General features: G+C 38.7%; 1 protein-coding gene across 1 annotated transcript in view; it reads left to right on the top strand.

The window, feature by feature from the left end:
* The window catches only part of GRAMD4 (GRAM domain containing 4), a 71,871-nt gene extending 49,160 nt beyond the window's left edge, over positions 1-22,711 (top strand). The window contains exons 5-19 of the mRNA XM_066318604.1: positions 3,679-3,740; positions 5,656-5,788; positions 6,274-6,299; positions 8,087-8,178; positions 9,712-9,803; positions 10,697-10,745; positions 11,583-11,654; positions 12,926-12,969; positions 13,067-13,176; positions 14,393-14,547; positions 18,243-18,390; positions 18,882-18,975; positions 20,030-20,114; positions 21,838-21,906; positions 22,466-22,711. Of these exons, the coding sequence (XP_066174701.1) occupies positions 3,679-3,740; positions 5,656-5,788; positions 6,274-6,299; positions 8,087-8,178; positions 9,712-9,803; positions 10,697-10,745; positions 11,583-11,654; positions 12,926-12,969; positions 13,067-13,176; positions 14,393-14,547; positions 18,243-18,390; positions 18,882-18,975; positions 20,030-20,114; positions 21,838-21,906; positions 22,466-22,567 (1,333 nt within the window). The 3' untranslated portion in view covers positions 22,568-22,711. The remainder of the gene's footprint in view (positions 1-3,678; positions 3,741-5,655; positions 5,789-6,273; positions 6,300-8,086; positions 8,179-9,711; positions 9,804-10,696; positions 10,746-11,582; positions 11,655-12,925; positions 12,970-13,066; positions 13,177-14,392; positions 14,548-18,242; positions 18,391-18,881; positions 18,976-20,029; positions 20,115-21,837; positions 21,907-22,465) is intronic.
* The last annotated feature ends 831 nt before the right edge of the window (positions 22,712-23,542 follow it).

Raw genomic sequence — 23,542 nt, 5'->3', positions numbered from 1 at the left:
TGAGCACAATGATGCAGAAAAGAAAAATAACAAAAAGTTTTGCAACAACGCTTACCAGCAGCCTGTGATTTATGCAGCACACCTTGTTATTAGTATCATTGTGAACTATTTTTACAAGGACCAAATAGACAATGCTTCTGCATAAGTCACTGTCCCTTCCTTGTGGATGAGAATAGCAAGGGTTTCTGAAATGTTTGGTGTATTTTAATGGGAAGGAGATGGAAAACATGAAAATTATTCAACTTGGTTTTTTAACAGCTCTTCAGGGAAAGAAGCCATGTGTACCTGAAAGATATGTTTTTAAACTAGGCTAGGAAAATACCTGCTTATTTTTGCATATATGAGGTTGGAATGTGCTTTTGATGGAAGTACACATATATTCAGGTTTCTTTGAGCAGTAGGAAAGGTGTTAACAGCCTTGAATATCTTCTGCAACAGCAGTTGAAAAAGTAGTAGTGGGTTGCTCGTGAACTTGGAGTTGGACTGTGGGAAAATTGCTTTGAGTATGTCTGAGAACATCATGGCAGTGACTGCACCTGTTGTATCCAGCAACTCTGGTCTGCATCCAGCTTTTTGGCGGAGTCTGTTAATTCATACACACCTCAGCTTGAAGCTGTATTCAGGGCCTAATGCACACTAATGAAAAAAAACAATTTAAGGGAAATGGCCTTCAGTGTCAAGGTTCCCTTAACTTTTGTGTTATACTTGAAACTAAATAAATAACGCTTGGATATTATTCCATGGAGCAGCACTGAATGGACACTGCATCAGTGTGCTAGTTGCTTTTGAGTGGTATATGTGTCCTGGTCATGAACTGCTCTAATATTCCTTAATATTGATGTTTCTCTGACCTCAGTATATTGAAAAACAAGAGAGAAACAAAAAAAAGGCAGTTTGTGTTTGCCTCCTCCATTGTCTGAGGTTGCTCTTATCTGTTTCAAGCAGCCTGTGCTGTAAATGGCTGCGATCTCTAGTTGCATAAAGATGACCTAGCTTCATGTTTGGGGATGTGTTGGTGTTACCAGTTATACCCTTTTTGTGGAAAGTGTGGTGCAAGAGGAATTAATGAAGCTTGTTTTCTTAGGTTCAGGCTGTGGTTAGGAAGTCCATATAGAAACACACTGCTGTTCTGGGGACTGTTTGTGTTTTTCAGCCTTTTAAATCATCTCTGGCATGAAGAGTGGTTCTGAAACTTGGAAAGATAATTTCTTCCCTCCGTCAGTGGTCTTGATGAACTGGATGGTTCAACATGACCTGGTTTTGGAATCGAAGTTCCCCGTAGGTGTGCAAAGCCCAAACAATGAATTCTGAGCTTCCTGTCCTGGATCTGTCTGAAGTGGCTAATTATAACCTGATTCACAGGTGCAGTAATGAGTTGTCATTAACCTGATGATTCGTAAAGGTCAGGTTCTTCATGGGGAAGAAGTAACAGGCAGATGGCAAGTGAGACATTGCCAAAAAAAATGAAACAAAAGCACCAAGAAGGGCCAAAGCCAACTGTCATGTGCTCCTGATGGAGCCCAGTAAGGCTGCTGTACAGAATTTCTTGATGAGATTTTCTTGGTTTTTTGCCTAAGAAACAAGGGGAGTGATGACGCTGTGCTGCTTCTGAAAATACATCCCAGCATGTCAAAGGAAGACCCAGCCTGCAGACTCTGACAGCTGACAGTGGTGGGATCTTGGCTTGGCTTTGTCACAGGAGTTGTTCTGGTTTGACATCACCCCAGTCAGTGCCCCCACACAGCTGGAATGGGTTCAGTAACTGGCTTATGCCTGCTGATGGATGACCACCCCCTTTCCACCTAAATATGTCTTCAGCTTCAATGAAACACAGTTCCAGTGACAGATTTCAGATGAAAATGCTCAGCTGTATGGTGTAACCATCTGATGTGTGGCTGATAAAAGAAGACATGATACCACTGTATAATAGTTGGTGCAAATTTGATCGTGTTTATTGCTGTCTGTCTTTTGAGAGCTGGAAATGGAGGAGAAGCAAGAGTGTGGGAGAGGCAGCAAAGATAGGAGGAGTTTTTAGGTGAGGAGCCCATGGCTTATGTAGAAACTGGAAGAAAATGCCATAGGAACCAAAGTTAAAGTTTAGCTAAAGAAAATAAACTGAAGACATTTCAGGTGGCTTTTGAAAGGAAGAGTTGGTGCAAATACAGAAGCCATGGGGAAAAGTCCTGATGAGTTATGAAAGCACGAAAGTATCTTTCACAGCAAAAAACCATTGAATTCAGCTCATCAACACCAATAAATGTTGAGCTTTAATTCATGAATCTGTAAATTACTTCTAGATGTTCTTTTTAGAAATGAACAAGGATGTGGAAAGCTTGTTAAGGATGGGGAATACTTAAGAAGGAAGGGAGGTAACAAGTTCTGTAGTTTCTCCATCACGGTCAGTGATGCATGGTAATGTTGAGACAGCACACATTAGTAATGACCTTTTCCATGTGCAGATAGTACAGTGACATCTTTTCCTAACATCCTTTCTAGAGGAACAGCAGGAGAGAAGACTCTATGCCCATCTGTACTGCTGCAATCTGCCCAGTGCAGTGGGATCCCTCTTCTTGCTCTTCATTTGCTGACCATGTTTCACTTGATTCCCTTCCTGAGGAGCAAAAGATGAAAGGAACACTTGAAACTACTTACATTGCCTGATAAATGAGTGATCATGAAATTGCACAACTGACACTTTTTTGTTTCAAGAAGTAATCTTTTCAATCATTCAACTCCCTGTCAAGTAAAGCTTGCTGTGGCTGGTGTTAAGTTGTCAAAGCTTCTGCTTCATTAGAAAAATCTTTCTGAATGATATCTGCATGGATGACTGAAGACTTTGGGACTGAAGCCTGAAGTATTTTCGAGACAGGTTGGCAGTTGGAGGCTGTGTACAAATGTAATTTGAAGCCTTGCACATGTACAGAATGCCAAAAACATTGGTGTTTTAAAAAATCTGTTCTCTTTGAATGGATGATGGTATTCTTGACTCACTTTGAAAGGTGAGACCAATGATGCCTGCTACTTATTTATATACTTACTATATATTTTATTAACACTAACTATATGTTTAGAACATTTTTTATTGCAATTTTTCAGGCTATTTCAGATTTTCGAGGTATTTTTCAAATTGTTGTGACCTGTGTGTTTAGAGAGCATACAACATAACATTTTAAATCATTTGTAACAACTGTTCCTCTTGTGAAGTTGAGTGGTGTTTGACCCTGGTAGTGATGGCAGAATTCAAGATTGGTGTGTTAAATTGTGGTTTTGCTCTACTGTGATGATGATCAACTATGGAATCCCTTTTAGTTTATTGCTATGGGAAAAGTCACAGCTCTGAAGAGTTTTCCTGGCAGGCATTGCAACAAATATACCACAGGAAGGCATAAATAATGCAGGGAATTTGATACTACATTGTTGAGCAGTTGTAAGATGAAATTGAGCTGTTGGTGACAGGGATGGCTAAACCCCACCTCTCCTTGCAGTGGATGGTGTTTCCCAGGATCCTCAGTGCAATGAAAGTTTTGAGCCTTGTGAAAGGGCATAAGCTGGGTTTTCTCTTGTCGTGATCGTATAATCTCAGCTGTGGAAACCATGGAGGTTCTGGTGCTTCCTTTACCTAAAAGGGAATAAATTCTTCCTCTGTAACATTTCACATTGTTTCTGTTTTCTTCGTAGGGCAGAAGAGGCGCCTGCAGCTCAGCAACCTGCAAAGCCACAGGCACAATCCAATGGAACAGGTGAGCTTGGTCAGATCTCTAACAGCACTTCAGTTCTTCAGTTCAGCTGGTTTTTTTATCTTTTTTTTTTTTTTTTTGATCCTTAGAAGATCAGATCTTGCTTCTGAAGAAGCTGAATATGAATAACAATTTAAGTAACTTCTCTCTCTACATGATTCTGCATTTACTTTTTGTAGTTGACTTTGCATACCTGAGCAAGGAATTTATTGTGTATTGTAAGGCCTTTAGGTATGTAAGGAAACCTTGGCTCACTTCATCATTCTTGCATGCCTTGCTGATCCTTGACTTACCAGAAAATAGGTGTAATACATAGAAAACATGTTCTATTTTGTTCTCAGTTGCAGAAGTTCTGTTATGCCACTAACCATATTACTGCTTCCTTCCTCTAAAAGGAGAGACATTCTGGAGAAGGAGTAAGCTTCAGAGCTGTTAATTTTTTGGACACCTACACTGTCATCTACATTTCTCAAGCTGATGCTTGTTGTGAATTCAATAATGTATTGATGTCTGAAAGAATTAAGGCAGAATCAAACTCTTAGTCTTTCAGTACACTTTTACTTTCATTCCTACAGCTTGTGATTGAGACTTAGGCTTTTAAATCTGTGGACTGAATCTGAAATTTCCCCTCCTGTCCTTCCATAGTGTCAATGCTTTCTGTTATGTGAACTACAACCTGACATTTTTTTCTCTTGTCAAAACTTCTTTCTCAGTGCTTTCTGAAGTATTAGCCTGTGGGAAGCTGCTTCATATTTTTATTCTCAAATGGAAGTGTTGTTTCAGCTGTAAACAGTTAATAGACTCCTTGTTTTTCTAGATTTCAGTGTAATTCATTAATAAATAGTTTGATTCTATTTTCTGAGCACCAGTGGCTTTTCCTCATGAGCTTAAATGCATCATTTTGGCTGCTGTAATTGGCTGATTAATCTTCCATGCCTCTGTTTCATTATATATTAATTTCATGGAGTTCTGTACTAAATGTGGTCCTGGAGTAATTATGACCAGTATCCTCTTTGTGACATTGCTGTTTGGAGCTACATTTCCAGATACTCTGTCTGTTCCTTCTGGACCACAGTTCTGTGAGTTACAGGTGATTGGTTTGTTTTCACTTGCCATACCTTAAGCCTTTCACCCTGATGCTATTTCCATATCCCCCTATATTATGTTCTATTTTTCCACTGAAGCTGACGTTCAGAAAATGTGCATCACTTTGTTATTTTGCTGCATAAGACTTCCCAGGTAGTATGACTCTAATTCCATATATAGCAAATGGCTTATGCAGCATAATTTCTGAAGGCTGACTTAAGGAAAAAAATAAACTGCCTTTTTTTTTTTTTTTTTTTTTTTTAATAGCTCTGTAAAGAGACACACACACAGTCTTTATAACCTATCAGTGGCTGGAAAGTGGAAGTAAAAATGCCTCTAGCGGAATTTTTAGTTATGTTTCCACCTCCCTTTCCTGTCGAGTCTCTGTGGCTGCAAGGTGGTTTTCCAGCGTTCTGCTCAGTAGTGTTTTGGTTTGCACTTGCTTTTCTCAAGGTGACCCTTCAGCACAGCAGGGGGAGCACTGAGATTTATGTCAGTCTTTTGTTTACAGAAGTCTCTTAACCAGAAAAAGTTTTTGCTCTGTTTGCTAAAAGTTATTGTTTGCTAGGATGTTTTACTCTTTGGGTGATAAGACGCTTCCATGTGCTTTCCTAAGAGCAGTGCAGGAGCTACCTTTAGTCTTACTTTACCAATTTAATGCAGTTGGGATCCTGCGCAGGCAGAAGTAAATTGCAGGTTTCCACAAAGAGTGTTGGTGAAGGACAGGGAAGCTGTACAAAGTCTCCTTCCCAGTGTGTGTGGGAACAGGGGCTGGCATTGGATAAAGATGTCATCTAGCGTTATCCTGATACTTAGTGCTTCTCTTTTATAGAGAAGAGTAGTCACACAGTCTCTTCAAGACTCCAAAAGTGGTTTTTTGACAAATTTGGGGAGTATGTTGAGGACTTCAGATTTCAGCCAGAAGAGAATACAGTGGAAGCAGAAGAGCCACTTAGTGCTAGAAGGTAAGTCCCTAATATCATTGTGAGAAATTGTTGGTGCCTTTACATGTTGCTTTTTTTCCTCACTTTTTTTTTTTCCTTTTTAACCAACATTTTGTATGGTTTGAGCAAGTGTTTCAATAGCAAATAAAAACACCAAAAGTACAGAACTATCTCAAAAGTTTTGTGACTGCTTTGGACAAAACATGAGATTTTAAGTTTATCTGCTGTCTGAAATAAAATAAGATTTTTTGTATTGTTTACCAAGTTTTGTCATATGCCTCCCAGAAACTGTGAACAAAGTCTTAGTTAGGCTGGAGAGCTTTTAAACTTCAGTTTTCAGTCTCATGCAAGGTATACTGTATTAGTTACTAGAAACACATTTTGAAACAGCAAGAATGAAGCTTTACACACATACAGGTAATAACTGAAGAGTTTCAGGGATCAAATGTACACAAATGTGCATTAGTTATCTATTTAACAAGTTGCTTTTATCCATTATTTTTCAGGTTGACTGAAAATATGAGAAGATTAAGTAAGTACTAAGCGGTATTTTATTTGTTCTATTTGTTCTGGTTTCATTTGGGAGTATGCTTGTGACTTCTTGTCAGTGGTGTACATGCATTGCCTTCAGAATACCTTTTAAGACCAATATTAAACTTAAGCTATGGGCTGTTCTTAACTTCCACTAGGTTAGCCACAAAATCTAGATCCCTGTTGTCTGAGGAGCCTGACTCAGAGCTCTCCAGAACGTTGCTGCCACCAGTGATTTCCAAGTCTTAATCTTCTTTATGGGCTTGGTGTAGGCTGCTGAAACAGAGCAGATGGAAGCAGCACTTGAGTCCCTGAGCTCTTCCAGTGCCTTGGGTGTGACCATCCTCTTCTTCATCTGCTGCTTTGGTTGTTCTGATGCTTGAGGAAATCTAGTGCTGGTTGCTTAATTGCTTCACTTAGGAATTGTGTTTAGGACAGTTGAGTCCCAAGCCAAACAAACTAGGACAGCAAGTCAGAGGCTCTCCTGAAGAAAGACTTGAAAAGTTGAGTTATACTGCAAAAGAGAGTGATAGCTTCTCTGACTGTGCAGGAAGTACCGTCATTCTTCTTGTCAGGAAGGGCAAAACTGGTGTGGTCCAACAGAGAAAGCCAAGGTGGCCTTGCAGCAGCCCTCTCCTGTTCCCTTGTGTTCCCTAGCTAGTCTGCCCAGATAGTGGGACAGCATAGAGGAAGAGGGATAAGAGAGTTTTGGGGAGCTGAGGAGGAGCTCCTCTTGCTAGGTGTGTGTGTGCCTCTCCCAGCACAGGCCAGAGGTCTGCAGAGGTGGGACACAGACTTCTTCAGGGAGTCATCTGCTGGGTTGCTTGGCTTAGGAAGAGCAAGCAGCAAAGTGTGGGTAGAGTCTTGCAGGGATACAGCCAAGAGATCCAGCCTGACTTTAATCTAGCTGGTGAAGCAGCAGCAAGGGAGGGAAGGGGTCTGGATTTTATCTACCTAGGCTGCAGCAAAGCCTTTGATGCTGTTTCCCACAGCATTCTCCTGAAGAAAGTGGCTTGGACAGTTGTATGCTTTGCTGGATAGAAAACTGGCTGATGGCCAGGCCCTGAGAGTGGTGGGGGATGGAGCTACATCCACCTGGTCAGAAGTGGTGTTCCCCAGGGCTCAGGATTGGGGTCTGTCCTGTGTGATACCTTTAACAATGATCTGGACAGCAGGATGGAGTGCTCCCTGTCAGTTTGCAGATGACACCAAGTTGGATTGGAGTGTTGATGTGATGGTGTGTAGGAAGTCTCTGCAGAGAAAATCATTGAGGGACATGGTTTAGTGGTGGATTCAGCAATGCTGGATTGGTTGAATGCAGTGATGATCTTAAAGGTCTTTTCCAAACTTAATGATTCTGTGATTCTAAGTTGTTCCTTGGTGGCTTGTAATTCAGTCAGGTTAATGTAGATTGTTTTACAGTGAGACAAACTGACCCATACAGTGGTCTTTGGGGTAATATGAACATGGCTGAGAACAAGCTGCTTTTAACATCCAGGGTACCCTTATAAAGGATGTTGATTTTTGTTCCTTTGTCTATACTTAAAGAGCTCAGACATAATCTTTGTCTTGGGTAACACTTTACTTTTTGGAAATGTATTCTTATTTAATCTTTAACTGTTCAGTTACATTGGTGGGTTTAATTTTCTAAAGAATTTGGATAAACCTTTTTATCATTACATGTTGTGAATATTCCTATAGTTTTCTAACTCGATATTTTGTAATTTACAAGTGATTTAACCACTGCCAGCTAATTCTAACATTGTGTTTTTCTCAACTTCCATTTAGAGAGAGGTGCCAGACCTGTTACAAATTTTGTGAAGAATCTTTCTGCCTTATTAGACTGGTATTCTATCTACACTTCTGCTATTGCCTTTATTGTAAGTTATTCTACTCCTCCAGGAGTAGTAAGAACTTGAAAAAATACACTATTTGGTGAAATTTGTTGAAACTGCCATATCTTAGGAGGGGCTGCGCTAGTGTGTTCAAGTGAAATGAAATAATGTAATTTCATTTGACATAAAGTACCAGTAGTGGTCACTTGCATTCTGTGTAAAAGCAGTTAAATTGTGTTTCTTGGGTCTCTTGTAACATAGTTTTGTAATTGTTAATATTACTTAGAACTGTCTGGATATTGTTCACTCCTTTCTTGTTTCTCATCTCCCAGTCCTCAGAATTCAGTGGTTACTTTAGCCTCTGAGAATTTTCTTTCATTTCAGGGGCTGAAATACTGATAGTGGTTACATTTGATGAGAAACTATTGTCCCCATCAGGGCTCTTTGCCCTTAGGATCATATTCATGAGAGGCAAAATGCCTTCATTTCAGTAAGGTTCATTGTGCAAACAGCAGGTCTGTGAGCTAAGTTCAAGCATTTCTATGCCATTTTAATGAGGTTTGGATGCTGCAAAGAGACCTAAGTATCTAGTGGAGTTTTGATTTGTTTTCCTTTCTCTTATTGTTAATTAAATTATTTAAATTCTTTTTGGTCATGGAGTATATGAAATTAATTTCTGTCAAAGGAATTACCAATAGCTGTGTGGTGAAAATGTCACACACCTTTTTGTTAAATAATACCTCCCTGTAAGTTACAGACCTTATGCTATTTTGCATGGCACGGTTGAAGGAATATTGAGGAGGAGACTTCCCTTCCAGTGCCCTCTGTCTGTCCCTTCTCCATATCTGCTGATTTTTCTCTTGCCTTACCCGGTAAGCCCGCTTTGCAGATAAAAGCTGAAATAAGAAACTTGAGCTGGTTTTTTTTTTTTTTTTTTTTTTTCTGAAAGCTCTGGGACCTGGAAGCCAGAACAATGCTTCACTTTGGGGTTATCAGTGAAAACCCTAGTGTCTCTCACAGAGAGACTGTAGTCTCTTTTTCAGAAGCTGGGAACAGAATACCTTTTGAAGCTCTTTGTGTTTGTACTTTTTACATAAAGTAAAACCTATTTTCCTGCAATCTTTTTCATCTTGGTAAAGACTTGTTATTTAGTTGACCTGAAATAATAGAGTAAGAGTTTATCCTGTTGCCCAGTATGGGCTAATTGCTAGAACTCTTCTATGCCATTGCTGACCATATCATGGTCACCTAGCAGATTCACAGACTTGACAGTTTGCCTCTTTTTTTCCCTCCTACTCCTTCAAGTAGGTGTAGTGTTGAAAATACTCAATACTCTCTCTGAGGCAGCTGAGAACTAGTTAAGTGTCATCTCTGGAGGTTTGGTTCATTCCTAGTTTTGGTTTTGTGTTCTGGAGTGCAGGGCCATTGTCAGTCATGGAGTGGCTAAAATTTAATAAATTTTTTTAATATGAATTGCACGATTCTGAGCCCAACAGCAGAGTGGGAAGTGGTATGTCATTTAACTCACTGTACCCCAGTTTGTAATCCACATCTCTGTTTTTTCTTCTTAATCTACAGATTTACATCAATGCTGTATGGCATGGCTGGGCCATTCCTATGTTCTTATTTTTAGCAATTTTGAGGTTATCCCTAAATTACCTCATAGCCAGGTATTTGCATAAATACTAGATTACTCTCTTAAGTAATGCTTTGTTTGAAAGATGTTTTGTTGTTCTTGCACTGGGTTGTAAACTGCTGCCTTTTCTAATATTGTGAGTTACATTTAACACAGTGAAATTCAAACTCAAATATTCTTAGTATCATTGCACAGTTTCTGTAATCTTTTACGATTATTGGGAATTATCTTTGTATCCTGTGGTTTGGGTTATCATAAACGATGTTGTTCCTCAGTATACTAAAATTCTAATATTTCTAATTCTGCAATATTTAGAATACTTGAAGAACATCACCTTCAATATTGAAGCTTGCTGATTTCCCAGCAGAGAATGTTCACCTAGGCCTAAAATGGCAGTTTTGCCTTTTTGCATAGCTCTTAACGTACTCTGTTTTTAAATTCAGTCTCTTCTAAAAATTAAGTCTGGGTTGGTTTTTTTTAATGCACCTTAAAATGGTGTACAACACCTTAATATGCATATTGTAAAATAAGTTTCTGACTTCTTAATTGATACTTTCTGTTTGACGTATTCCTTCAAATTGCTGGTAGCAAATAGGCTTCTGAATATGTTGATGTAATTTTCTTCACATGAAAAGATAAGAGAAAAATATTCCTAATCCTTTACTACATGCACACCATTAACTTTTTTTGTAAAACCCACAAGCAGTGATTCTGCTTAGAATCTACTTAACTAGTATTTTTAGCACTGGCTGTTATTGGCCACTTATGCTTCTGTTATGTTGTGAGTTCTTTGTTAATTTGGGGATTATATTACTTACTTTTAAGCCATTAATGCTTATTGCAGAAAACTGCTTTTTAGCGTTTTACAAATGATCCATGCTGATGGATGGAGTTCTTGCTCTCTGTAACTATGTCCATCTTTTCTAGGGGTTGGAGAATACAGTGGAGCATTGTGCCTGAAGTTTCTGAACAGATGGTAGGTCTTTCATCACCTTCACCTGTATCCTTGCAAAAAAAATTGCACCTTTAAACCTTCCTCTGTGTTTGTGTGGGTAATTGGAATGGAGGTAAGAGCAAGCTGCAAGTGAAGACACTACATTTTTTTTTCTTTCTCTTGTAATTTAAAAGTATTTACTAACAGCACTTTTAGGTTCAGATGCTTCACCCTGAAATATTCCAAACTTAAAACACATTTCTGAAATGAATTTTAATGTATTAGCTTGGGACAAATTAGGTCCTGTGGGATCTTCAAGAGGTCTTGCATCCTGTTTTCTTTAAGAACATCAAGTCTATCTGTTAGTTTAGCATTGCCAGCCCTATCACTGGGTCTGGGTATATGTCCCTAAGTGACAGATCTGTCATTTTAATACTTCCAAGTGGATAGTGACTCCACTTCCCTCGGTAGCCTGTTTCAAGGCTTGACAGCCCTTTTAATGAACAAATTTTTCTGAATAGCAAATCTGCATCTCCCCTGGCGAAGTTTGAGGCCATTTCCTTTTGATCTGTCACTTGTTACTTGGGAGAGAAGACTAACTCCCACCTCATTACAACTTCCTTTCAGATAGTTGTAGAGAATGATAAAGTCTCCCTTGGCCCCCCCAAAGCACTGAAAACTGAAAATAACCAGCAATGAAAGACATAAAATGTAGATCTGAAAGAAGGGAGGAAAATGGTAAATTAGAGACTATTAAAAGTGAGATGAGTATTGCCAAGAATGTTGAGGGTGCTATGAATGTCACCATGTTCTGACAAGTTTTGTAAAGTACATTTTGTCTGAGCTGCACATCAATGGATTGTCTCTTTCTTTCCTAAGGAGAACCCAAAGGAGGATCTGACCGTGTCTGAGAAGTTTCAGCTTGTTCTAGACGTGGCTCAGAAGGCGCAGGTACTGTGCTGCTCTCGGCTGCCTCCTGAGAGATCAGGGGCTTCACGGTCCAAGTGGTGAAAGGAGGCTGTTACTGCAGCATGTGAAAACATATGCTTAAAGAGGAAATACTTTTCTTGCAAGCAGTGAGCAGTGGAGATCTCAGTAAGATTCCTGAAAATGGCATTATGCTTCGGAGAACAGGCTGAGGTTCTCTGACTGCAGCTCTGAGCAAGCTCCAGAGGGGAACAGAAGCAATTTCTCAGTTTTCTCCCTTATATATGCATATAAGTTTCTGATAATGTAGATGGTGTGGTGAATCTTAAAAATGTGCTGGAGTGTGGATCCATATCCCAAATCTGCTAGTCATAAAACTGATGTAGGAGATTCTGTTCCCTTAAGATTTAGGTGAAGGCTCTGGTCTGTTTAGCTGTGTTAATTCTACAGTTTGTGCTGTATCTCTAAAAAAGCATGTTTTAAAAAACTCCACCCACTCCAAGCCTTGAAATCTGGTGTTGGAGAGACTGAAGGAAGGTTTTCTCCCAGCTCCATGAGTTGGGTGAGGTAGCAGCTGAGTGACTGCAGTATCCAGTTGAACTGCAGCCTTGTGCTGTGCCTGATGATGTGCTGCTGTCAAAATGGGTTTAACCTTCCCTTGCTAACTGTGAATGCTCAGCTCCTTCATTCTGTTGGGGATGGTGCATATATTGATGTGAACACCTCTGGAAATTTATTGGGAAGGTGAAATTTTAAGGTGCTCTGAGAGAAGGATTGGTCAGAGAATATGGCCTGAGTCCTGAGCAGGGGTCAGTTGCATCACCATTTGTTGGAATTACTTGAAATCTGCTATCTCCAATGGTTTGTTATAAGACCTGATAATGGTCTGTTTCCAAGAAGCTAATAGTCCTTTTGATGAGCTCAGTTACCACTTCTTGAAATTTCAGCACTCAAAATATGTGCTAACAGAAGCTCCTTACTCTTAGATTGACAGCTTAATTTAAAATATTTGTAGTAATGTAAATGCTTTCCAGTCATGACAGTGGGATCAAATAATTTCTTTATCAATCACAAGTTACAGAGCAAGGTTAAATGAGATGGAAGTCATCAGGTATTGCTATTCTGTTCTGTATTTACTCAGTTGTTTAGTATATTAATGGCCAAAATTAATTTTAAAAGACCACTTCTGGGAATTGCTTGCCAACAAAGTCAGAAAGCTATTTGTTTTCATTATGTGGACAAAAAAACCCAAAACAATGCAGGACTTGGTTTTAATTCTCTTGCTTTTTATGTAGAATCTGTTTGGCAAGATGGCAGACATACTGGAAAAATTCAAAAAGTAAGTTATATGACATGAGATTTTCTTCCTTTTAAAACAAGAGCTGACCAATATCTGTAACATCGGTAATAAAATTTTGTTTCTTTTTTGTTTTCAGCTTATTCATGTGGGTCCAGCCAGAAATAACACAGAAGCTCTACATTGCTCTATGGGCAGCTTTTATTGCATCCTGCTTTTTGCCCTACAGGATTCTTGGGCTTGCATTGGGTAAACACAATAAATAATTCATCTGTTACGGTCTAGACTTGATGGTTAAAACTTACATGGTCTTTAGAGGGAGAATTTTAGAGTTTAGGAGAGAAAACCTCCATTAATTAATCATGCAGTGTTTTAAAGTATTTTCATTGTGCTTGGCATCATTTGTCATGACCATTTTGAAAACCATCTCAGTGTATAATAGAAAAAGACTGGATAATGCTTTTGCTTCTTGAAGAGGAGAAGTCTGTGATGAGCTGTTAGCAGAACTTCTCAGACTGTCAGCTATAAGGCTTCCAGAAAATCCTACATATTGAGGGGTTTTAGCTCATGCATCCTTGTAAAGGAAGTATGTGGCATGACACAGGAGGCATGAAAATGACAATGTAGGAAAAATAAAAGAATCAGTGGGATTCCTGGTAGAACTTGGAGGATGGGCTGGACAAAAAGAACAGACTACTGTGGGTCTGTTACAGATACTCAGTCTCAACTGGGAATTGAGAAAAGGGTTCTCACTATATCATGAGAGTCTTTTTCCTAAGGTATGAAGCCTTCTACTGTGAACCAAGAACTCTTTTTTTTTCAATAAAGTAATGACATAATCAAATGAATATTACTTTTAGTGGCACTGAACTTCACATTTTGTTAGGTTGAACATAAATGTGGGTTTGCTTGACACAGCAATTGAATTTAGATGTGTGAGGAGTAACTGTTTTGCTCTGACTCTTAGGAGGTCTGAACTGCACTCAGTAAAGTTTTGAGAGAGTATTTTAGGCCCATTTTAAATGGCAGAATTCAAGGAAATAACTTCTATAAGATAAGAGTTGAGACTGGAAGATAGAGCTTTATGTAGTACATGAGAGCCCTCTGTTGCCATTAAAATTCTTGCAGGAGCTGCATAGTTGAATGCTCTGGTGCATTTTTTGTTTTGCAAATTCATGTTTTCAGAATGCTTCCGGTAATAAGGAACATATGTTTGAATTATTCAGATGTTCTTCTGCATAATGGTGACTATGTAAATGCTTAAAAGAACTGGGGATGGGAAGGAAGGAAAAAATATTTTCTGGTATTGGAAGAAGAATCAAAATAGTAAACCCAGGAGAATGGTTTTAACACTGTGACTAAATATACACAATTTGGTTTTGTTTGTGAACTTTTGAAAATATGATCAAAATGGTGATGTTCTTGATGCCTCTTCAGCATTGAAACTAAGTGACCTTTTTTTCAGGACTCTATGCTGGAGTGAAGTTTTTCCTTATTGATTTTATCTTCAAACGATGCCCCAGACTAAGAGCTAAGTATGATACTCCTTATATCATCTGGATAAATCTCCTGACAGATCCTCAGCTCAAAGAAAGATCTAATGCTACAGTGTCGAGACGGGTAAGGGTAATGAATCTTTTTGTCCCTGTGTTCTCAGCCTCTGAAAATCAGATCCCTTTCCTTTTCCTTTTCTCCAGTGACTAGAGCACATTAAAGAGAAGTTTAATTAAATCCTTACAATCAATGTTAGTTGATTATAATGTCCATTTTTTTTATTATTTTCAAGATTCACAGTTCTTCTATTGATTCCATTTATTGTGTGAAAGGAATCAGTTGTCAAAAATGCGTATGTATGTATAGATATACTGTGAATCATGAAGCTAAACATACAAATAAAACACCATCCATATTCATACCAATTTCTTTAACATACATTATGTGTAATTCTGTTGTCAAATACAGTCTTTTTGTATACACTTTCTCTGTTGTTCTCCAGACGTTCTTTTTCAGTGGAAATTCACATACTTAGGTAAATTGAAGTACAGTTAGTTAAAAAAATAGATAAAGGCTTAAGTATAATATGCAGCTTACTAATGGGATAATCATCAACAAAGGTAGTAAGGTAGTTTACATATTTAGACATTATGTCTCATGGTATTAGGTGACCTTTTAGCATAGTGGTGATAAATGACTTCACCATATTCATACTCTAACAGTACACTTCCTTTTTGTTCAGATGCCATAGTTAAATCACTACGTATTGTGTTTTGTGCATCTTGGTAAATTGTTTTGGGGCCTGACATGGTAACTGAGTCAGGGTTTCCCATATCCCTGAATTTGTCAATGTTTATTAGTTTAAAAATTAAAATAGTTGTAGTAAATCTTGTGTCTTTTTCCCATTTTAGCATTTGCTTAATGCCTTTTAGCACAATATCTAATTGCATTCATGGAGTTTCTGAGTACTGTCTGAAGTGCACAGTACTGAACAGTAATTCAGCCTGGGTATACAACTGGAGAGCAGAAGGGATAATAAGCACATGAACCCTCATTGTTAAGAAGGAAACAGGGGCTTGGGGAGTGGTGGAGCAGAGGGTGGTGAAATAACTGCAGCACAATTGACTATTTCAGAAGGAAGTGGACAAGGACAGTCTATTACAGAAAGTGAGTCTTCTGTTCCTGTTTTCCAAGGAATGAGATGAGTAAATAAGCATTTGGATGAAGCCATCCATGGCCTGTATTTCTCATGCTTGCAGAAAATGATCTTAAAAGCTTCTATGGTTCTCACACTTACAGGTTATCTTTCACATACTGTGATAGTTGTGACATCATCTTGCCGGGTCTCTCTAATCTGCCTTAGAGGTGGAAAGATTCTGAATTGCTGAACTTGAGTCCATAAACTTCGAGAGTAATTGTTGCTTTTGGCTTTTCTTCATGGCTTTAGTTTTGCAAGTAGAGAACAGGGTTTTTGTACTGCCAGGTCTGGCTTGGTGGCCCTGGCTTGTCTTCTTGGAAAGGACTGCATTACCTGCTTCCAAATGTCTTTAAAAACGTAATTTAACTTGATCTCAGTAATTTTAGAGAAACTTTCTTACCCCTTGAGAGATTTCTGCAAACTTCATTGTATGAAAAACAGATTTTTGTACTAAAAGGTAAAAACCAAAGAGGGTTTTTCATTTTTTTCCATAGGAAAGGCAGAGCCCAAAGGCATGTAGTGCCAGCATGTGTGCATTTGCTTCAGCTTCTTATCATTAAACAGCATACAAGACAGGGTAGGCTTAGACACAATGCAATATTAATTGCCTGTAGCACCACTCTGACCTTGTGTCCTTAGAGAACAGCCCTGACAATGGCATCTGATGGGTAAAGGTTCTATGTCAAAAGCTGATGACAGATCAAGTGAAAAGGCGTACCTCCAGGTTGTTGGTGATGCTTTTAGACAATCAGGACTCTTCCAGCATTTCAAATCAAATCACTTCTAGTTAGATTTAAGGCTTATCAGAATGCTTTTCTCTTAGTAATTGACCATTGGTTGTTTCAAGCCTGAGTGGTAAGAGGAAACATTTGCATGTGTTAGGCAGGACTAGAAGTAAGGGCAGAACTACTCATATTTTCAGCCACCAGAGGGGTAATGGTACTAAAGTTTAAACTTCATTTATTTTTTAAATCTCTTTATATAACAGGTAGATAGGAAGTAGTGTAGCAGAGAGCAGAAATAGTCCTCATTCTAGCACAAAAAGCATTAGACCTCTGGCTCTGCTCATTTTTATGTTTTGGGCCATGAGGCTTCACCTGGTTGTGTTCATGTCCAGCCAAATAGCTCGTCTAAGGCCTTCAGAAAATTCTTTTCATCCTTAGTTGCACACAGATTGTTGAATAAGCTTTTGCTTTCCATATTAACTATTTTTTTCCCCTGAGGTGTCGTTGTCTTTACAGGTACCCTAAAAAGGCAGATGGCAAATGCCCTCTGCTGTGCCTGTTTTGTAAGTCTGGTCTCTAGTTAGCAGTTGCAATTCACATGTTTTCATTTGCTTTGGATTTCTTTTCTTAGTGTGTAAATCCTGTGAAGTGTTGAGTGCTGCCAATTTAGTACAAAGTAACAAAAAAAGCAGCTGAAGGCTGGTTGGCTTCAGCAGCATTTGGCCTTTACAGAAGAAGAGCTTAGTCCTGAGCTTCCATGTTGTCAGTTTGCCACTTGTTTAACTGCATGTGCATGGTAGGGCTGAGAGCAGAGCTGCTAGTGCCAGCTTTTGGAATCATGTGGTGCCCCACCAAGATGAAATAAAAGTGCAGGCGAGCTTTCCAAAAGAAACTGCCTGCTGTCCTTCCAGAAGCAAGGCTTGTTGCCAGGGCAGTCTCCAGGAGACTGGTTAAGGAGCTCTGTTTAAAAGTAGATTTTACTCAATTACTTTCATTTCAGCAACTCCATACTACCTTTTTCCTTCCTAAGGATGCTGACAACCATTCAGATTTTGTTTTATGTGTCAACATTCTCAAAATTCAGTGCAACTTCAAAGCACAGGAAAGATCAGTGGTTCTAATGCAACCTGAATAAATTGAACTGATGTGCTCTAACCACTCATAACTCTTTTTTAATTGCATTCATTGTGTGTAGTCTCTTGGTTTGTGAGCGAGATCTTGCAGTGCCACTTGGTTCATGTTTTATTCTGTGTATTATACTGTTGAATAGATTTCACTTTTTTTCTTTTGTCACTGTCACATTTGTGTTGTTTGTTTCTTTTCCTGCTAGCTGTCAGGGCATGAAAAGGTATGGATCAGTGATGGAAAACTTCCTTTTATTTTCAGCATTTGTATTCATAATGAGCTTATGCAGTTCTGTGTGGCTTTTTTCCTCCCTCTTTTTTCTTTCTAAACTTCTTTTGTGCAGTAATACTTTGTTTATCTCTTGAAGACAAACCAAGTACTGATACTATATTGTCTGTTGGTGGTCCCACTAGTCAGAGTCATTGGAGCTGTTTGTAGTGACTTAGCTGTATCTAATGAGACATAGCCTTTACTGTAGAAAAATGGTATTTTAAAGATAAGTGCCTTCACCCCAGCAAAGTGTGTCCATCAAAGGGCAGCACTTTGGAAGGATATGTTCAGGTACCATATTAGAGGCTTGTGCTCTAGCAGAGGCATAGTGCGGTAGTCCAAAGTTAATTTATGGAACTAGTTAAGGAAAATCGTTGCATTATAGATTTTTTTTTTTTTTTTTTTTTTTTTTTTTTTAGAAAGAGTAGTTAGCTAAATTATTTTTGAGAGTGCAGCTTAAATGTTGGCGCTCAGATTTTGGAATAGTGTTTCTTTTTCTGCAGCTTCAAACAGCAGCCTCCAGGAGTTATGTGGGCTCGAGTGCCCCAACTGGAATAAGCAAAGATGAAGACACAAGTCGTTTTCATACCACCAAGAGAGGAAATTTCCATGAAATTTTTAACCTGTCAGAGAATGAACGTCCTTTGCCAGGTATGATGCCACAGGAAGGCTACGTTAGTAGAATATTTTCTAAAATGCCAAGGATAGTTTAAAGTTGAATTCCTTTTCTGTGCATTGTATAGTTGTAAGCTTTTGATTTAAAAGTTATGCTTTAAATTAGGATGAATTGTGATGGTCTCTTTCATTCCATATTGTTGCAGCTCTTTGAAAGAGTGCACAACCTGGTGTGCCTTTTATGATTATGCAAATCCAGTAGTCAGATTAAAGGCAATAATTGTGTGGGTGATTTTTATTTTGTTGTTTTGGTGTTTGTTTTTTTTTTTTTCCAAAATGAGTGTTAAAACAGATGATGTCTAGAACATCTGATTTAGGCTTTTCTTTCTAAGCACTTCCCATTTTAGGTATCTAAAGTTTAATATTCAGTTTTTTCTATTGGATAAGGAGACTGCTGGGGAGATAGTGCCCTCTTTCTTAGAGATAGTCTCTCTTTCTTGAAGTAAGATTCCTTGTTGCCTTTTCAGTGTGTGAAAATGGCTGGCGCTGCTGCTTGATTAACAGAGATCGGAAGATGCCAACAGACTACATCAGGAATGGAGTCCTCTATGTCACAGAAAAGTGAGCATTTCTTAGGAGGGAAATTCAAGACATTCAAGCATTTGAATGTAAAAAGGATCCTTGAATAGCGTTTTGAAACAAAAATGCCGTTTCAAGGTGCTTTGCAACCTCAAGGAGGCGTCATAGGAGAGGGAGAGCTGAACCTGGTGTGTGGTTACACTTAACAGTTGAGATTTGCCTTGGAAAGGCTTGCATAGGACTGCAAAGTAGCTCTCTATAGACAGGTGTTAGTAGCTGCAGTTCTTGATGTGGATAACATACTAACTGTATAGATACTACAAAAGAAACCTAAAACCTAAGTGTACTTCGAAAAATGTGATCAGCAGCTATTTGACACATATTCTCAGTTTGGGGTTTTTTTTAAAGCAAGCTGAATGTGTAGCTTCCTTGAAATGACAGCAGCAAAAAAGAAAACTGAAAATTAAGCCTTGGTTTCAAATTTTAATGGATGAGTGGTTGTGATTTTAAATACCCTTACTTACCTCCCAGCCTCCCAGGACTGAGTAACTATGGCCATTACTGTTTGGGTCGTGCACTGAAATTCCTTTGGAGTGTAATGAAAGGAAGTAAAGCTCATCTGTATGCAATGTCACCTAGTGATGGAGGCCACTCTCCAGTGTTTAGAAATCTGAGCTTTTGTCTGCAGCACAATAACATGAAACTAACACAGTGTTTTTCATTAATCCTCTTTTAGGATGGTGAAAGATGTATAAGCCTTTTGAGATTTGGTATTTCAACTGTTTAAGGATATATGTCCCTTGTGTGTCTTTAAAATGCTTGTCAAGTTTAACCATTCAGTGCAGTAGTATAAATACAAGAATTTTTGTGTGTGTATGCCTACTGTATGTTCTGGGCTTTCAGACACCAGCCAGTTGCTAGAATTTATAAATATTTATGCTAAATTAGAAGCCATAACTGAACTGAATGTCTTTCTTTTATTTTGAAAGTTATTTTAACCTGTGAGATTTCAAACTTTAGAAGAGACAAGAGGATATTTGAGAAATTTATTTTAAAGCACTATATCAAAATGAGCATTTTCTTTTCTTGTTTTCAGTTACTTGTGCTTTGAAAGCTCAAAATCCGGCTCATCAAAAAGAAATAAAGTTATAAAGCTGTCGGACATAACAGATATCCAGAAGGTATGTCTGGTTGGTGTTGTAAATAGGGGACAAAACTGTTTTTCTGTTCAGCTAGTCATGTTTTGCATTTATGCTTTTGTTATTCTGAAAAAGCATGCCACTGATAATTTGCATAAGTGAAATGTAATTCTTTCAGTACAAATATTTCCCAGAAATGCTTTTTTGGATAAGCAAACTTGCTATGAGTGTGAAGACAAACTAGTTCACTAAACCCTTATACTCCTGCCTTTTTTTTCAAATTAAAGTTACGTTGTTTTCTATCTCCAGTATTGGCCAGAACTATGTAGGCCTTAAGAAGATCTACTGGTAGCAGAAATTGTGTGTTACTAACTTCAGTTTGGGTGTGGATATTGATAGATGCACCATCTTAGATGCAGAGGGATGCAGGATTGTTGTCAGTGGAGAAAGGTAGATCATTAGAATAGCCAGACTGGAATGGGCTTGAGTTTCATCTAGTTGAGACCCTTCAGTAACAGAGGCAGTGGAAGGTTGGAAGCACAGAAAGGACAATGTTGTCCTTCCTCTGGTTGAGGTTTATCAGGCTGGGGTTAATGATGGCTTTACTGGTGCCTTGCATCACACTCTGTGGCCTTTAACATCACTTTTTGTTACCCTTTCTGAACTTGTCCTCATCTTGAACACAGACACCCCTGCTTTCTGCTGTGTCTTGTATCACAGATTAAATCATGTTGAGCAAAGGAACACCTCAGCCTGGTGTCTACTACTGCCTAAGTACCTCCAGACTTTCAAATTAATTCCTTCTATTTCTGTGACATGTCTGTAAAGCAGACAGCTTATGCTCAAATTGAACATTCATACTGGAATTAATAATTCATATTAATGGATTTCAAACATCTTGCTTCAAGTAATGCTGGTTTGTTGTTCAGTAGGCCTTTACTGCCATAAAGTTTCTTTTGCATCTGTGTAGTGTTTTTAATGAAGATGAGACAGGGATCATGCAGTCAAGCATAAAAATGTACTGTGCCTGGTTTTGTTTGGAGATGGGAAATCCAGGTCTGACTTGAATGTCTTTCTCCCTGTGAATACTCCCAAGTTCAGCCAACTGTATTCCTTCTAATCTTTATGGACTTCCTTTCTGAAAAACAAGCAAGCAATCCATGCATGGCACTAGGTGCTGTGGTTTAGTTGATGTTGTGGTGTTTAGTCAAAGGGGGGAGCTCTTTTTCAACCTTAATGATGCTACAGCTCGGTGATACCCTGTTTTCTATCTAATTTTGTAAAATAAGCTTTTTCATATCTGCTTGCTGTTCCTCTGAAGAGTGGCTGGAAGTCACCTGTAGGGGAAGCTGTGGGGGATGCACAGAGGCCCATCTCACATGAGCACAGAGCTGGGCTGTGCCCTGCCCACCCCATCCAGCTGCCTGAGGTCCCCCTCACTGCTCCTGCCTCAGCTCCCATGGGCTGGAGCAGGACTGATGCTCACTTTGGGACTGGGGCTGGTTCCAGCAGGTTGGGCATTGCTGCAGCTCATGGGAGGAAGTGTAGAGAAAGGTCCTGGCTGTCTGGGTAGGCTGTACCCAGCGAGTCCAGGAGAATGAGACTCCAGAGAGTGGCAGCTGGCTTCATCCTGGTTTTAGTAGAGGTCTCTTAGTTGTGGCTGGGAGGACATGCCAGTGATGAATTGTGTAACCTCTGCAGTATCTTTTGCAGTTGCTCAGTACAGAAAGTATCTTATGTCTTTGTGTGTGTGGTCTTTTTTCAGTATAAAGTGCTCTCTGTTCTCCCGGGATCAGGGATGGGTATTGCTGTATCAACACCATCTACACAGAAAGTAAGTAGCTGCCTGTATCTGGATTGCAGTGTTTGATTTCTTACCCTTCGTTTCCTCCTCTGGTTAGCACCAGCATAAAAGCTTTTTTTATCCCCTTATGCCAGTGACTGGCTTTTTCTCTTTTTTAAAAAAATTCACTTGTCTATTATTCAGTGTGTTTGTCTTCAGAATTTTATTAATGAATTAAATAATCAGCTTGTTCTACTGCATCAGGTGTGTTTTACTCTTAACACTTCAGAAAGATTTTGCCCAGCATCCTACATTATGAGCCTGCAGTCAGCTATGCTGTCTGACCCAAAAAGCTGTTGGCTAGAGAGTATCCATGGGGAGGAGGCTTTGAGGTTAGAGGGCCTGACCCTCAGATAAAGTTTTTAAGGAAGTGAAAAGTATTAGAAAATATGCCACAAAGTCAAGGATTTAATAGAGAAAAGGATTAATTTGTCTTTATTAATACATTTCTAGTACAATTAATCTGTTCCTAGTGAGTTAACAAAAATATACCTAGAGGAAGTTATTTTTCATTGTGGATTGACATGATGTTGTTTTTTCTGTCTTTTAGCCTTTGGTGTTTGGTGCCATGGTACACAGAGATGAAGCTTTTGAGACAATTTTCAGCCAATACGTGAAAATAACATCTGCATCATCCAGCAGTGAAAGCTAGTGTCTTATCTTGGAAGAGCTAAAGGAAACTTTCTTATTGTATGACTTGGTAGTGAAAAAAAATGAACATCCTCATCTATTTTGCAATAATTTTTCTTGTCTGGTGGTTTATATTCTATCTGTTACATAAACCAAGTGTATTTTATATATGCCTTCATGTTTGTTTTTAAGGTTTTTGTAAAAAAGAAAGACAAAAAAAAAAACCAAATGAAAATAGTGAAAGTGCTATCATCACTATTAGCCTTGCACATTAAGCACTTTTAATGTTTATTTACTGACATTAAAAGCTGGGAAGATGCTCGGAGACCTGACTATATAAGAGATTGATCCCTTTATCTCCACTGATGTCACTAGGCATACATTTGTCCCTTTATCTTAGTTGTTTTTCCCTGAGATGTGAGAATGATGACTGCAGCAGCCTGAAGTCTCCTTCTTCAGCTTGGAGTTTTAAATTGGGTCCTTTGTTAAAACCGATGGCAACACCTAGGAAGTATTAGCTTCTTAGTATTTCCATTTATACAGCTGCATTTAAAATAACTCCTCCTTGCTAATTTTTGCATTGCAGAAGAATGTTTTACTGGTTTGGTTAACTTCAGTTTTTTCCTGCATAGAGATGTTTAAATTACTTGTACAGTGAATTGGAGGAGAGAGTTTGTAACTATATCTTCCTTTACTCATTAACCAAAGTAAGAGGAAGGAAGGCAGGCAGATACTTTTTATAAAAGAGGGCACCAAAATGTTGTTCCTAAAATGTTAGGCATCTTGTAATTATATTTCTATAGGTACTTGTCCTAGAAGGGCTCAGCTGCTGTACATGTTGCATGTACAAGGCATTTGTATGTTAATGCATTAAAGACTTGAAGGCTTTTTGTGTTGAGGAGGTGGGAATAATTAAACTAAACTCAGATGTGACCTTTTTTAATTTGGCTCTTCTCTTGAGTTACCTTGTGATAAAAAAATACGCTATAATGTAGCA

The sequence above is a fragment of the Sylvia atricapilla genome, chromosome 5 (genome assembly GCF_009819655.1).
Source record: "Sylvia atricapilla isolate bSylAtr1 chromosome 5, bSylAtr1.pri, whole genome shotgun sequence".
NCBI lineage: Eukaryota > Metazoa > Chordata > Aves > Passeriformes > Sylviidae > Sylvia > Sylvia atricapilla.
Note: the sequence above shows the minus strand (reverse complement) of the source record. Positions and strands in the feature narration are given on the sequence as shown.